This window comes from Danio aesculapii, chromosome 23 (genome assembly GCF_903798145.1).
Source record: "Danio aesculapii chromosome 23, fDanAes4.1, whole genome shotgun sequence".
NCBI classification, from domain to species: domain Eukaryota; kingdom Metazoa; phylum Chordata; class Actinopteri; order Cypriniformes; family Danionidae; genus Danio; species Danio aesculapii.
The window spans coordinates 8,012,207-8,028,446 of NC_079457.1; the positions used below are offsets into that span (position 1 = coordinate 8,012,207).

The 16,240-nt window shown below is 33.1% G+C and overlaps 2 protein-coding genes across 5 annotated transcripts in view; one reads left to right on the forward strand and one right to left on the reverse strand.

The window, feature by feature from the left end:
* Positions 1-3,654: 3,654 nt before the first annotated feature.
* Positions 3,655-4,581, forward strand: LOC130217722 (chemokine XC receptor 1). Its single transcript, XM_056449904.1, has one exon. The coding sequence runs from the start codon at positions 3,655-3,657 to the stop codon at positions 4,579-4,581; it is 927 nt and encodes a 308-aa protein (XP_056305879.1).
* Positions 4,582-8,923: 4,342 nt separating this feature from the next.
* The window catches only part of map7b (microtubule-associated protein 7b), an 80,129-nt gene continuing 72,812 nt past the window's right edge, over positions 8,924-16,240 (reverse strand). For all 4 annotated transcript variants that reach the window (XM_056449347.1, XM_056449346.1, XM_056449345.1 and 1 more), the window contains 2 exons: positions 13,124-13,344; positions 8,924-10,818 (listed from right to left, as the gene is read on the reverse strand). In XM_056449347.1, the coding sequence (XP_056305322.1) occupies positions 13,131-13,344 (214 nt within the window). In that variant the 3' untranslated portion in view covers positions 8,924-10,818; positions 13,124-13,130. The remainder of the gene's footprint in view (positions 10,819-13,123; positions 13,345-16,240) is intronic.

The following is a 16,240-nucleotide window of genomic DNA, read 5'->3' on the forward strand; positions in this document are numbered from 1 at the left end:
CACTTACAGTACATCCTACAAGAGCTGACTTTGCATCCAATAAATTCCACCCACCCACTTCAGACTAAAGCATGTCATGTAAACCAACAGCTTTGAAACTTTGGCCACTACCTTAAAATGTGTTACTAAAGAACAGCAACAATAATACTTTCGAAAGTGACACTTTCATTTCATGTTTCCAAATGAATCTGGAAGTTGAGGTATGAGCTTAAACCCTCCCAACATCCATCAGATAACTCTTAAAGTCCCTTCCCAAGATTTATTTTGCTTGTTTGCCAAGTAGTTCTCAACCAATGTGTTTCAGTTCACCAGCAGTTTGATGTCATACTCTACCACATACACTTACTAGTTTAAGGTAAGAATGAATTATTTATTTAAACATGCTGTATGTTTGACTCTTCTCAAGCATAAACATAGCATATGTTTGAAGATATTTAAGAAATATAACTGAACATACATGTTTATCTGAAAAACAATGCTAAAGTCAGTTACTCTCCTTTGAAAATGTGCGTTCCCAGTCAGAATGTCTATTTTATTTTAAAGAGCCCCTAATATGCATTAAAAAGGTCATATTTTGGTTTTGGCGGATCTCCAACAACAGGCTGATATGCATTCAAGGTCAAAAAACACTGTCATTTTCTTATAATATGCATTTATTTATACCTAATTATCCTATTGTCTCTCATAGGATTCGTTCAGTGATTCATTCGTTCCCAAACCCCTCCTTAGCGCAACGTTAATCTGAGCTAATTGGTCTGATGACACAGTCTATTGCGATTGGTTGACTGCTTTAAACGCGAGAAGAGAAACAAGCCCACCCCGGGTTCTTAACAATTTGGGGTAGTCAGAGTGCAAAGTGTATGTGTGAGCCCAATGTAGGAGTGCAATAAAGCAATGCAGTTAAACACCAGCATATTGCTCTATTCTTAACCATGACACACATTCAGTATTAATACACACAGTGGCAAAAGCTGAACTATTCTGAAACTTGACCGCCACGTGTGTGTAGGAACAGCTGATGGTGGCCATAGCAACAGCAAACAGCAGTGGATAGGGGATAGGTGGGTAGAGTATCCAAAATCTATACTCAAGTAAAAGTACTTGTGGAAATTTTTACTCAAGTAAAAGTAACAATCTTAAAAGTTACTCGAGTAAGAGTAAAATAGTATCTGATGAAAAAATTACTCAAGTAAATAGTAACTAGTTACTTTCAATTATATATACACATTTCTAAACATAATAGTTTTAATAACTCATCTCTAATAACTTATTTATTTTATCTTTGCCACGATGACAGTAAATAATATTTGACTAGATATTTTTCAAGACACTTCTATACAGCTTAAAGTGACATTTAAAGGCTTAACTAGGTTATTTAGGTTAACTAGTCAGGTTAGGGTAATTATAATCTACCTTAAAATGTTTTTTTTTAAATTTAAAAACAGCTTTTATTCTAGCCGAAATAAAAACAATAAGAATTTCTCCAGAAGAAAAAATATTATCAGACATACTGTGAAAAATTTGCTCTGTTAAACATCATTTGGGAAATATTTAAAAAAGAAAAAAAATTCAAAGATAATTCAAAGATAATAATTCTGACTTCAACTGTATATATATATATATATATATATATATATATATATATATATATATATATATATATATATATATATATATGTGTGTGTTTAAATGTAACATTTTTAATGGCAAACAGTGTGAATGACTAATATGTGCTGGGCTAATCAGTTATGTCATTAAACAGCAGTTCTTTTAGTTATCCCACTATTAATAAGGTTTAAATTGGGATAATTTTGACACTTACCACTACTGTTTTTCAGGTTGAAGCTGGAAATCATGTATATGTTGAGATGTCAGTTCGATGTACAGCATGCATTGCATTATGAAACTAAAAGTTATTCTTGTTGACAGTGAAAACTGTGACTTGGCCGTGGGTGACTTGGTCTGATAAACTCACTGCACAAGACAGTGTGACCGTCCTTCTTAGAACCACAGATGGCGGTGGCGTGACCGCAGTATAAACTCGCATGTCTTCCTCGATTTCAGCCATCATTCAGGTGTGCGTGCTCTAACCGAAAGCGGGAGACGCGTCTTTATAGCAACCTCTCGCAACAGTACCTCTCCAATACGGCGCCTCGCGATGTTTGCAAACAATTCATATGAATCACATTTATTATCATTTGACAGTAACGGAGGAACATCACCAAATGTAGTGAAGAGTAATGATATTTCTCTAATAATATACTTGAGTAAGAGTAAAAGTACACATCTTTAAATGTACTCAACAAGTACACGTTACCCAACAATTTTACTCAAGGAATGTAACAAAGTAAATGTAATTCGTTACTACCCACCTCTGCTTACAAGTAAAAAAACACAATTAAATACATAATTTGCAAGCTAGAGAAAACAAGGTAACCATTTTAATCGCACTTACACTTGTGAAATGGAGGAAGAAACTGATTCAACCGGGATCTGCTAGTGTTTGTTTATCTCTTTTTCATTCAACAGTGTTTGTGGGCGGGGCCAGGGGGTTTCAATTTTACTGGGTCTGCATGTGCAACAAATGGGCGGGGCTTGAGTTCCGTATCGATGTCACGCCGACATGGCTAAAAAGTTGTTACATCGCCGATTCATTTGAGCTGAGTCGACCCTTTTATAGATGAATGAATAGTTTTAAAACGGTGTACTTTCAGATTTAAGCCTTAGCTGTATTTTTCACTTAAAGCTGTGCCGACACACAGGCATATGTAGCTCCGTACTCTTTTGAAAAGAGCACTAACTCATTTAAATTTAAAGCGACAGTCACCAAAATGGCATAATTAGGATCAAAGCCTAAAAGGGTCAGTTTTAAAGAGTTACGAAACATTATTTGTGTTGACATCAGAGACTTACAGTATTTTACATCTTGTAAAAGGTTAATACAGCGCTGAGCATATAAAAGTACACCCCCTCACAAATCTCTTTTAAATTCATATTTTTAATAGGAAGCTATACAATATTACATTTATGCATATACATTAGATTAGCGGCTCGTAATTAGTAGCCGGTACTGGTCGATGCCAGTGGTGTAGTGGTTAGTGCGTTGACACAAGCACTCCGGTGCTCGCGGCGACCCGAGTTCGATTCCGGCTTGTGGTCCTATGCCAATCCTTCCCCTCTCCTTGCTTCCCTGTCAATTCTCTCTACTGTCCTATCTAATAAAGGTGAAAACCCCCCAAAAATAATTATATATATATATAAAAAAAAAAAGATTAGTCAGTACTGAAGCCAAATCTGGAGCTAATCTAACAAAACAACTTACGAGAACAGTCCAAAAACTAGTACACCAAAGTTTATATGTTATACAAAAATATTAAATACAATAAAAGAGGAAAAAAAATCAAGAGAAGCAGAAATTTTTATTTGCAATTTCTAAATATGTTTGGTGACTAAAATATTATTTTAATAAATAAATCTGTTTTGTTCAAAAGCACCAAAATACACTGCCTATATTCACTGAGAAATGGAGAAAAATATTCATTTTCAAAATGGGCTGTACTCAATTATGCTTAGCACTGTATGTCCCCTTTAATACATAATTACTACTAAAATAAGCTCTATAACAAATGTAATTTTTGTTAACCAGAAAACATCATGACTGAAGAGTACACAACTCACGATGATGAGCCAGAAGACGAACTCTGCCGGAAAGATGCTGTCATCAAACTCGGATCCATTGTTATTCCACTCTTCTTTGCTCTTCTGGTTGTGTTCAGCTGCATTGGTAACACACTGGTTCTGGTCATTCTGGTGCTGTACGAGAAGTTTAAATCTCTGATCAACATCCTGATCCTCAATTTGGCTCTGTCAGATCTGCTCTTCACCTTTGGTCTTCCTTTCTGGGCTTCGTACTTCATCCATGGTTGGAAATTTGGAGAGATTGGCTGTAAAGCGATCAAGTTTCTGTTCTACGTGGGCTTTTACAGCAGCGTGTTGTTCTTGACTCTCATGACCATTCAGCGCTACATGGCAGTGGTTCATCCTCTGTCCGACTGGGAGAAATGCAGATGTTTTTCAGTCGCTCCCATTATCATTTGGATGATGAGTGGAACGGCTGCGCTGTTAGTCTCACTTCATAGCAGAGTCTTAATACACGATGATAACTTTTATTGTGAATTTGACAGTTTAAGAGTAAAACATGTCGCCGTTTACTCACAAAACATTTTCTTCTTGATGGCGTTTTGCATCATGGGATTTTGCCATGCCAGAATGTTTCGGATAATAACCCAATCTCGAACAAGACGTCGTCGGAAGACCATCAATCTCATATTTTGCATAGGCATAGTGCTCTTCATTGGCTGGGCTCCATACAACATTGTTATGCTCTTGAAAACTTTACAGGATTACGCTTTGTCTCCATTCTTAGTCTGTAGCGTATCCATTCATCTTGACTATGCATTTTATGCTTCCCGTCTGTTGGCGTTTTCACACTGCTGCCTAAACCCAGTGCTTTATACTTTAATTGGAGAAAGATTCCAGAAACATTTACGAACATTACCCAAGAAAATGTGTTTAAAATAAAGCAATTCTTAACCATCATCAAAACGATTTTCACACTCAAATTCCGTTTTTGGTGTGCAATCAATAAGATTTCTGCTTTAAGAGACAACCAAAGTGAAATTGAAGAAGTTTTTCTTAAAATAAATGGTGTTTAAATAAGAGGTGACCTACTCACACACACATGCAGTTTCTCCACGATGGATGTCCAGCCTCAGGGCCCGGTTTTTCAAAAGGTTTAATTCGGATAAAATTGATCCAGATTAAGTAATCCTTTTTTTGCGACCCGTGATCACGTAATCCAGCTTACTTTTTGAGCCAGTTTTTCAAAGGAACATCGGATTGGATCAATCTGATCCGGATAGGAACTTTTCAGGATCACTAAATCTGGATAAACAGTGCTCAAACAGGATAGGAAATCAGAATGTAGAACTAAAGATATGTAAAGAGCAACAAGTAGAATAGCCAGTGTGGGGTCAATATAACTTAAATTTTATTTTAAACGAACACACACACATTTAAAAAAACTAAAAACAAGAAAAACCCCACCCCATCCTCTTCCAGCAGTCCGCTCATCTGAGACCTACAACACAAACACTGTATATTGAGGATATTTATAACGAGTTTCAAATATAGAGTATTGAATTAAAAAAGACTTGATGTCAAAAACTCCACAATAATTTCAGACTTCCTCATCTGATATAGAGAGACCAGCTTGTCTGAGAGTAGCCTTTAGGAGGCGGATCTCAAGTCTGGCCTTGGTTTACTGCAGTTTGCTCAGAGTCAGTTGTTCCTTTGCCAGACGAAGCTGAGCTTCTGCACTTTCAGTCTCTTTTTGCAATTGTTGATAGTGATTTCAAAAATCAGTGATTGCCTTTTTTTGGTTATTCTGTTATCATCGCATGCATCACTAATAAATATTCTAAAAAGAAAACTATTTTCCATTGTGATGAATATATACATCAATTATTGACAGAATAAAATGTATTGTTTTTGGTCAATTTTGACAGCTGTTTGGGGGATTATTTTATGAGGCCAAACTCTTTCTACTTTGCTGTACGTTAAAGCTTACGTAATCTCTGTAGCCTGACGGATTAACAAATAAAATTAAAACCTTATGAATAAATAGGATATCTTGTAAAATACTGCATGACCCAAATATAGTATTATTTGATACATTTTTTAGTTTTCATTACATTTTGGCCATGAAACCCATGAAATTATTTTATGAGGCCAAACTCTTTCTACTTTGCTGTACGTTAAAGCTTACGTAAACACTGTAGCCTGACGGATGAACAAATACAATTAAAACCTTATGAATAAATAGGATATCTTGTAAAATACTGCATGACCCAAATATAGTATTATTTGGTACATTTTTTAAGTTTTCATTACATTTTGGCCATGAAAGCCACGCTGAATCCACCCTTCTTATGGGATCGGTTTAATCCAGATTTTTTGGATCAAAGTGATCCAAATCCTACAAAAAATGGTCTGAAAAACCCAAACTAAAGATTTGATCCGGAGCAAAACCAAAATTGGATTACGTAATCTAATCCAGTCATGTAATCTGTTTTTTCTTTTGAAAAACCCAAGATTTTCTAGATTTGATCCAATCCGTTATCCAAAATCCTAGTGGATTACTTTTGAAAAACCGGGCCCTGGTGCCTAAACTGCAGCTCTTCACAAGAAGTTTGGCCAGGGGAGAAATGGCCAACTGAGCCTGGTTTCTCCCTTCACTTTCACTTGAAGTTTTGTTCCTCGCCACTGGCTTGCGTGGGTTTGGGACTCCAGAATTGTTAAGAGCGTCTGTGCTTCGCGTCTGACGTCTTCAAATGCCACCACACGTTCGTTGCTTGTCAGCTTACTGTCTTCTGATGAGCAAATCATTTATTAAAGAAAGAATAGATGCATGCAGCTTCTCCTACCGCAGCAAATTCAGTTTTTACTGTTGATATTTGGCACCAGTTAATCAGGAAGTGACTATTTTGTTCACTTTGACTCATTAGATGGAAACGCTGCTTTATTTACACGTCTTTTATGCGATATTACAGTTATGTGCATCAATTTAATTCACATCTTTGGATGGAAACACAGCTAGTGACATGCTTAATTTAACATGGAATTATTAAATTCCTAACTTGAACCCAATAACTTTGACTCGTTTGATATTTGATGATAATGCTCTTATCAAGTAATCAGCATAGCTTGTGTCTGCTGGTGAAAATCACTACGATAGCTATAGTACTCTTGCGGGCTATGTTGATTGGGATTTTTCTGTGTACACTGAAAACAAATTATTCAAAGATGATTCCTTGGATTTACTCAATTTTTGAGTAAAGTGGTTGTAAGCAATTTATTTGGGCTGAATTTAAACAAACAAATTGAGTTGAACATGATTAAATTTAATTTGTTTGTTTAAATTCAACACAAATAAATTGTTTGCAACAGTTTTGCATGCAACACTTTTTTCAGTGTATTTACTGGATGTTTTGCTTGTGCTGTAAAATGGGAACATTTCACTAAAAACAAGAACTGTCTCTGGAAAACATGAAAATCCTGGTCACATTAACTTAAAATGAACTCTCAAAACTCAATTAAACCGATAGTTCACTCAATAATGAAAATTGACTACTACTTAAATCAATTAATATACTATTACTTAATACTATTTAATCAAACTAAAATGTTACCAAACCTTTCTGAGTTTCTCACATGTGTTGAACAGAAAATAAGATATTCTAAAGAAAGCTAGAAACCTGTATTTTAGATTAATTGAATGCGGTCATCATATTGGCAATCAATTTATAGGATTTATTAATTATATGGTGGCTGTGTGATGCACGACTTTTGAATGAGAGCAAAATCATTAAATACTAGCAAGAAGTAAATAGTTTGGCCTAAAATGTCTTAGACAATAAAGGAAACCGACTGCAATTTAAAGTCAACATTTTTCTGGAGCAATAAACTTATAGTTTACTTATAGCAACAGCACTGGCCTTATTTGGCAAGTTTATTCAAATAAATATGTTTTATAATAAGTCAAATAAAAGCTCATTTAGTAAAAAAGAAATATTAAATAGCAAAAATCCCCACTGAAGATTCAATTTGTCATAGTGTTGTTGTTTTTTGAAACCTGAGCTTTCTCTAAAGTTTTGGACAATTCAATGGATTTAACTCATGTTATTCAGTAAATTTAATTTAATTTAATTCAGAAACACTGGCAAGTATGCAACGGACTAATATTGGTATGGGACAAGTTTTATTTTTGTAAAGTCAGAATTGACCAAAAACACTGTATCAGTGGATCTCCTCTTAAATGTAAAAGAGTTAATACCTGAAAAGACAAAGTCATCATTTAGTAGCTGATGTTATACTACAGTAAATGCTTGATTGGATCTTTATAACCACTGAAAGCTTCGATACCTCTGTTTGGGGGGGATGGGGGGGTCTTCAAACTGTTTTCTTTTTTAAATCAGCATTAAATTAAATTGAGTAGAACATATTTAACTTTCTCTTTACAGACTTCTACACTATATCTACACTTTTTGCCACAATAATTATAATAAATATGCTTTATTTTAACATAAATAATATGCAAAAATGTAGGTAATAAAAATAAGCATATTTTCACAATTTATGATATTAAGTTTGGGTTGACTCATGCAATGCATCAGAAAAGTAGCCAATATATTTAAAGTAAGATTTATTCAATTTAAACAAAGTTAAATGGGATTAACTTTATTTTAAATATATCAAATATATATTGGATATTTTTATGGTGCATTGCATGATAAAGTAACCCAAACTTATTAGAAAACACAATAATAATATTGCTTCACATAAATAAAACTTTGATTGGCTCTTTATAATCACTGAAAACTTTGAGAACCCTGTTTGAAAAGGGAAATAAAATAAAATAATCATGTTTGCCATCTATTTTCAACTTCATAGTTCAACCGCACACTGGAAGATCTAAATATCAAATTGTTCCAGTTGTGAAGGTATAAACTAGGCCAGCAAAATGTCAAACACATGCACCAAATGAAAACTCTATTTGAAACAAACACCTGAACTGTAAAAAGCTTGACTTGAAACATGAGTAAATCCATTGCTATAAAAGTGATTAGTTGACTACTTAAAAAGGTGAGTAAACCCACTGCCTAAAAATAATTAAGTAAATGAATAATGCGCATAATTATAAAAAAATAAGTCAACTTAACCATTCAAAGTTACTATGGATTAACACACTTTTTAAAGTAAAGTCAACTTGTTGATTTAAGGCAACAGGTTTACTCACTTTAAGAAAGTAAAGGTACTAATCGCTTTTTACAGTGTGCATATTAAGAAAACAAACCAGTCCAAGTGGTTTCCAGTTAAAAAGTTTAATTGATTTTCATCATTTGTACATGCATATAGATTGACTTGTTTGGGAAAAAATGCTTCGTTCTTGTTTTTTTTTTTAAAGTGGTAATCAGTGCTGTCGGTAAGGTAAAGGACACATGGGTGCAACACCAGAAATGCTCTATAAACAAGTCTGGACTGAGAAATCTGCCCTGACGTCTCAGTAAACAAGTTGTGCTTGTTTGAAACCTTCACCCGCCATCATACGTGAGATTCTGTGCAACATTTATGAGGAGTTTGCATATCAAGATTTCCAATTTCTTCATTGGAGATATGTAATTGATCCCTGTTGCTGCTGCTTCATCCTTTTTTTTTTTTTTTTGCAAGGTACATTCAGCGAAACTGATCACAACAAAAACAGAGACAGTCCTATGCTAATAAATAGCTTTACAACATGTCCTATATAGAAATGTTTCCCAACCCTGTTCCTGAAAGCACAGCAACAGTACACATTTTCATCCTCTTCCTAATCAAACACACCTTAAATCAACTCATCAGAACTTTAGGAGACTCAAAAACCAGATCAGATAAGAGAGACATCCAAAATATGTACCGTTGGTGTGCCTACAAGAACAGGGTTCACAAACACTGCTATATAGTATACTTGGTACCAATATAGGATACTTGGTTTTCCATTTGACTAATTAATGTTGGCATTTCATAGAGCTGTAACGGAAATGGCTAAATGGTGCAGCAATGTGTTAGGAGGACATCTCAAAAATCAACAACAACAAATCAGCCCTTAAACAAACCCCCCAAACTTCACTTCATCTGATAAGGCAGAGGAAAGACGAAAGGTAGCAGCATTTCAGATTTAAAGAGATTCTGCATACTTTTATTATTATAGCTTTTGAAAACTCTCGTGATTTTCAATGATTAGTTTGGGATTTACTGATGAAGTAGACATTACTTCGCATATACATGTATGTTCCTATGATAGAAGTTGTTTTTGGATGTCTGTGATTAATGCTACACAAAAACAACACGGCTAGAAAACCATAAGTTGGGTGAATCTCCAAGAAATTATATATATTTTAACACAAAATCGAATGTGAAAGGGTGTTTTATTTTTTAAATCAGCATTAAATTAAAGGCAGTAGAACATTTTGGTAACTTTCCATATATACACACTTCACAATTTACACAGTATCTACATTTTATGCCATAATAATTATGATTGAGGACAATATGCTTCATTTTAACAAATAATATGCACGTATTCCATTTAACTTTGTGTTAAATATATGTTGGTTATTTTTTGAGATTCAAACAACCCAAACTTAATAGAAAAAACAAATCATTTTGCGTTCACTCCAACTGCGTATACTGGGGTGGAATGAGACGAGCGACCATAGATGCATGAATGCATAGAGGCAATAATCCGTTCAAGCTTTACAAAGAGGGAAGAAAGTATGCTCTCTTCATTTAAACAGTAATCGTAAAACTAAGCAGAGAGTTCAGCCAACTCAAACTGCTGGCTTATCGAGGGCAAAACGACAGGATTTTGCTGTAAAGTGACGCCGGCATGACACACATCATTTTCTCGATAGTCACACATTCCTTACGGTCAGCACTTCGCAAGAGCTTCCACGAAAGAGAGCATATTTCTCTTCAAGTATTAGATGTGGCTTCAGTGGTTTCTCCCCCAGTGATGGAAGATGTGGTTTCTGGAACGAACCACTTCAGTTTTGGGGGAGAACGATAACCGGAAGCAGATATCAAGAGAACGGCCGAGAGAGATTTGGTTTGGTTTGCCATTTTAGGTTGTGATCAGATGAAGGGAAGTACTTTATTTTCTTAGTATCTCTCTTTCTTGTGTTGCATGTCGCACTTCCACCATTACAAATGTTCATACATCTATAATGGAAAAAGACAAAATAATAAAGAAATTATTATTATATTATATTAAGTAATCAAGATGAGCTTCAGATTACTATCAAACATTAATTCCATACAATTTTACAACTATTAATAATGAACAAATTAAAATGTTTAATATGGATAAGAATTATCAGTACACCCCAGTGAATATGACAGGGTCAACCATCAATAGAACCATATAGATATTACATTTAATTAAAATTATTTATTTTTCTTGCAACACACTCCTCCTTTAATGATTATTACTGTTTACTAAGGGTGTAATGGATCAACTGTACGGATCACAACCCACTAAATTTGTAACGTTCATACACTACCTGACAAAAGTCTTGTCGCCTATGCACAACAAATAATAACTTGACTTCTGATCATTTGGTATCAGAAGTGGCTTATATGAAAGGCAAAGGCCTCTAGATTACGCTTATTTTACCAAAATAAAATATGATCATGCCTTGATTTTAAATTATTTAATTAGGACAGTAAGGTCTGACTTTGCTAAGACAAACGTCTTGTCACTTAACAGAAATAATGTCCAGTATAGAAAATAAAGTCATGCTGCAGTGAAAACAGAATGAATATTGTGTCTGACTCCATCATGAGCTTGGAGGACTGCATCCATACATCTCTGCAATGACTCAAATCACTTATTAATAAAGTCATCTGGAATGGCAAAGAAAGCGTTCTTGCAGGACTCCCAGAGTTCATCAAGATTCTCTGGATTCATCTTCAATGCCTCCTCTTCCATCTTACCCCAGACATGCTCAATAATGTTCATGTCTGGTGACTGGGCTGGCCAATCTTGAAGCGCTTTGACCTTCTTTGCTTTCAGGAACTTTGATGTGGAGGTTGAAGTATGAGAAGGAGCGCTATCCTGCTGAAGAATTTGCCCTCTCCTGTGGTTTGTAATGTAATGGGCAGCACAAATGTCTTGATACCTCAGGCTGCTGATGTTGCCATCCACTCTGCAGATCTCTCACACACCCCCATACTGAATGTAACCCCAAACCATGATTTTTCCATCACCAAACTTGACTGATTTCTCTGAGAATCTTGGCTCCATGGGGGTTCCAGTAGGTCTTCTGCAGTATTTGTGATGATTGGGATGCAGTTCAACAGATGATTCATCTGATAAATCCACCTTCTGCCACTTTTCCAAATGATCAACTAGAAGTCAAGCTATTATTTGTGGTCTTACAACTGAGATCGACAACAAGACTTTTAGTGTAGAGAGATCACCTCCTGCGTCATTCAAATCACACTTGTAAAAATATAACAATGATGGAAGAAGTTGTGGAGGCACCTAAATGCTTTCTTAGTTTATTAAAGGTGTTTTCCGTCACTACTTGTTTAGCCTGCATTAATGCATTCCATGTAAAGCTGTACAATTAACCATTAAAAGCTCGAGATCTCAATTCAATCACCCATGCAACAAAAATCATAAATGATGATGATTTGCAAGTTTATTAATCCCCTAATGCGCTGCAGTTTAACAGCGGGGATAACAGTTGACCCAGTTCAGATATAAACACTGATGTTTATGGTAAAGATTAAAATCACTGTTTAACTTGACGCTGTTGTAGCAATTACATTGTTTAACCAATAGGTGGCGACAAACTACTTTAAAAATGTCTGAATAGTTTTTCAAAAATGACACATCTTGTAATATAATGAAGTTCTATAAGGGAATTATTGAATCATTAATTGAAAATGAGACTAAAACATAAATATGATGTGTTGTACAAGATTATAATGTTAAATTTATACAATTAGGATTATTTTTCACACTATTAAATATTTACTTTTTTTTATTCAGGTGGTTATTTCTTGATGTTTATTTTTTATTAAAATGACAGGTTCTAACTAAAGTTTGTTAAAAAGTTTCGTGCAGTAAAGTTTTTTTTTTTGTAATAAACAAAGCAAATGAGATTTGTCCCTTCCCTTTATGGTGATACAAAAAATGGTGACTCAAAAACCCTGGTGTGATCTAAACCATGAGACTTGTGATCCGTTACACCACTAGGGTATATATGAACCAAAATATATAGTCTATGTTTACTTAAAACACACACGCACATGCACGCACGCACGCACACACACACACAAAATCCCAAGCTGTTCAAATTTGTGTGTTTGTGTGTTATATAACTAAATATTCATAAGAATAAAACTATTAATTTTATTATAACAGTGAATTACTATAAATATTTTTATTATAATTTACTTCATACACATTGTAAACTGATGAGATTCAGAATTAAACTGAAGTTGTGTCTGGACTGACCTGAACTCTACAGCGTCGGCTCCTCATTCAGTTCGCTCACGTTATGTGTGCTGCCATTCTCTCTGAAGGCCAAAAAAGGATGTTTCCTCTTCTCCTCCTCCTCTTTGTCCAGCTCTTCTCCATCTCCATCTTGACGGGACAGTTTGTTCGCAAGAGGAACCTCTATGACCTGCTCGAAGGCCTCACTGACAGTGCCGTTTTCTCGGAGTAGCGCAGACATGCTTGCAATTTGAGAGAAAGAAACAATTTTGGGTTCACTGTCAAATCAGAAACACTGGCAATTTCATGGCAAAAGCAGATACGATTTACACACGTTTTATAAACGTTTTATAAACGTTGTTTCTACAATAAAAAAGGTTTGTAACTTTAAAGACATTAATAACAATTAATAACACATACAATAAAAACAGGAAAGCATTTTTAAAGACTTACTGTTGATACAAATTCTGCCAATTTTGAAGGATTTATGGTAATTTTAAAATAATGGTCCATTAGTAAATGTTCATTAATGTATTTACTAATATGAACAAACAACGAACAATACATTCCTCACAGTATTTATGTATCTTTTTTCATTTTAGTATTTCAAAATAAGGTCGTTCATTGTTGGATCTTGTTAACTCACAGTGCATTAACTAATGTTGGATTTTAATCTTGCATTACTAAATGAATTAAGAATAATTCATAAATAAATAAATAATTTATTTTAGAGCGTTTATGTAACGGGTATGTCTCCAGCATTTATTAGATTTGCTAGGAAAATTTTTATCAATGTCTCCAATAGACCTACAGAGTAGCATTAATGCATCCTGAAGTAAAGTGAAATGGCTATACGTCGTGTTTGCTGGCCTCACGCATCACGCACCTGTCAGCCAATCAGCACGTAACCTTAAAGGGTTAAACAAATGACGCAGAGCACTACTATTGTTACAGAAAAGTTTGCGCTGTTATAATTCACTTACCCTTTAATACGTTTTGGTGCGATTATCACCTGCTATTAAAAAAAAAAAAGTTTTGAATGAGAAGCTGTAATGTAGCCGTGGAAGAATGAATGTAGCGGAAACCATATATATATATATACATATATATATATATATATATATATATATATATATATATATATATATATATATATATATATATATATATATATATATATTAATTACCATTAACTAACTGACCATTATTTTAATGTGTTACCAGATTTACATTTACAAATACATTTTACATTTTAAAGTCACTTTAGATAAAAATCATTGCTTGATAGCATAAAATATAGGGCATTACAAATATTTGTTTATATAATATGTACAAAGTTGTAATTTCAGATTTCCAAACTGTGTTGGATTATTACTTTTTAATTATTATTACGATTTATTATCGTTTGATAAGGGTGTCTACTAAATGAATACATGTAAACTGTACATAAGTGGATTAATAAATGATCTACAATAGTAAAAATAAAAATAAGTTGTTGTTTCTCTTATCACCAGTAGAGGGCAGGAGAGTCATTACAATCAGATCATTTTCTGAATTATACAGATTTATTTACTGGACAATAATACAAAGTGACTTTGGAATAAAGACAATTTCAGTAGCTAGATAAGCACAGAAAAGCACACAACTACCACATATTTGAAGTAGATATTTCAATATAAATAATAATTAAATGAACTACAATAAGATTTATTAATAAATATTCCATGAATATTTAACTATTAATCTGTGATATTTGAAAAAGAAAAATCTGACAATACTGCATTTAATGCTTAAATAATACAAACAATAATATAACTACATTGTGAGGACAACACATTATTTAATTTAACCGTTTTTTTTATTGTGATCTAGTGATTGTGAATTGCTGTAATCAACTATAATCATGTGACATTGATTTTATCAAAATTAATTAATTTTTTACATTTAATTTTTTTATTTTTTCAGAATTATTAGCCCCCCTAAATATTTCCCAAATGATGTTTAACAGAGCAAGGAAATTTTCAGTCTGATAATATTTGTTCTTCTGGAGAAAGTCTAATTTGTTTCATTTCGGCAAGAATAAAAGCAGTTTTTAATTTTCAAAAAACCATTTAAGGGTCAAAATTATTAGTCACTTTAAGTTACATTTTTTTGATAGTCTACAGAACAAACCATCATTATACAATAACTGGCCTAATTACCCTAACCTGACTAGTTAGCCTAATTAACCTAGTTAAGCCTTTAAATATCACTTTAAGCTGTATAGAAGTATCTTGAAAAATATCTAGTCAAATATTATTTACTGTCATCATGGCGAAGATAAAATAAATCAGTTATTAGAGATGAGTTATTAAAACTATTATGTTTAGAAATGTGTTGAAAAAAAATCTCTCCGTTAAACATACATACTCACACACACACATACATACATACATACATATATACATATATATATACATATATATATATATATATATATATATATATATATATTTATATATATATATATATATATATATATATATATATATATATATATATATATATATATATATATATATATATATATATATATATATATATATATATATATATATATATATATATATATATATATATATATATATATATATATAAACACACACATTTATTAAGTGCTCAGCATATATAAGTACACCCCTCACAAATCTATCTGTTCAACTGATATTTTTAATAGGAAAATATTACATATATTGAATATTATATTTGTGCATATACATTAGATTAGTCAGTACTGAAGTTAAATCTGGAGCTAATCTAACATAATAACTTACAATAACGCTCCAAAAACTAGTACAGCCAAATTTATGTTATACAAAAATATTAAATATGAATTTATTACAGAGAAAAAAAAAATCAAGAGAAGGAAAAAACGTAAAAAATTTAAACGAAATTTTGTAGGTTGTAATTTTTTTTTTTGCAATATTTTGCTTGAATTTAATTGTATTATCTTTCAATTTCTAAATATGTTTGCTGACTAAAATATTATTTGAATAAATAAATCAATATCAAATTAAACACACCAAAATGCATTGCCTATATTCACTGAGAAATGGAGAAAAATATTCACTGAGAAATGGGCTGTACTCAATTATGCTG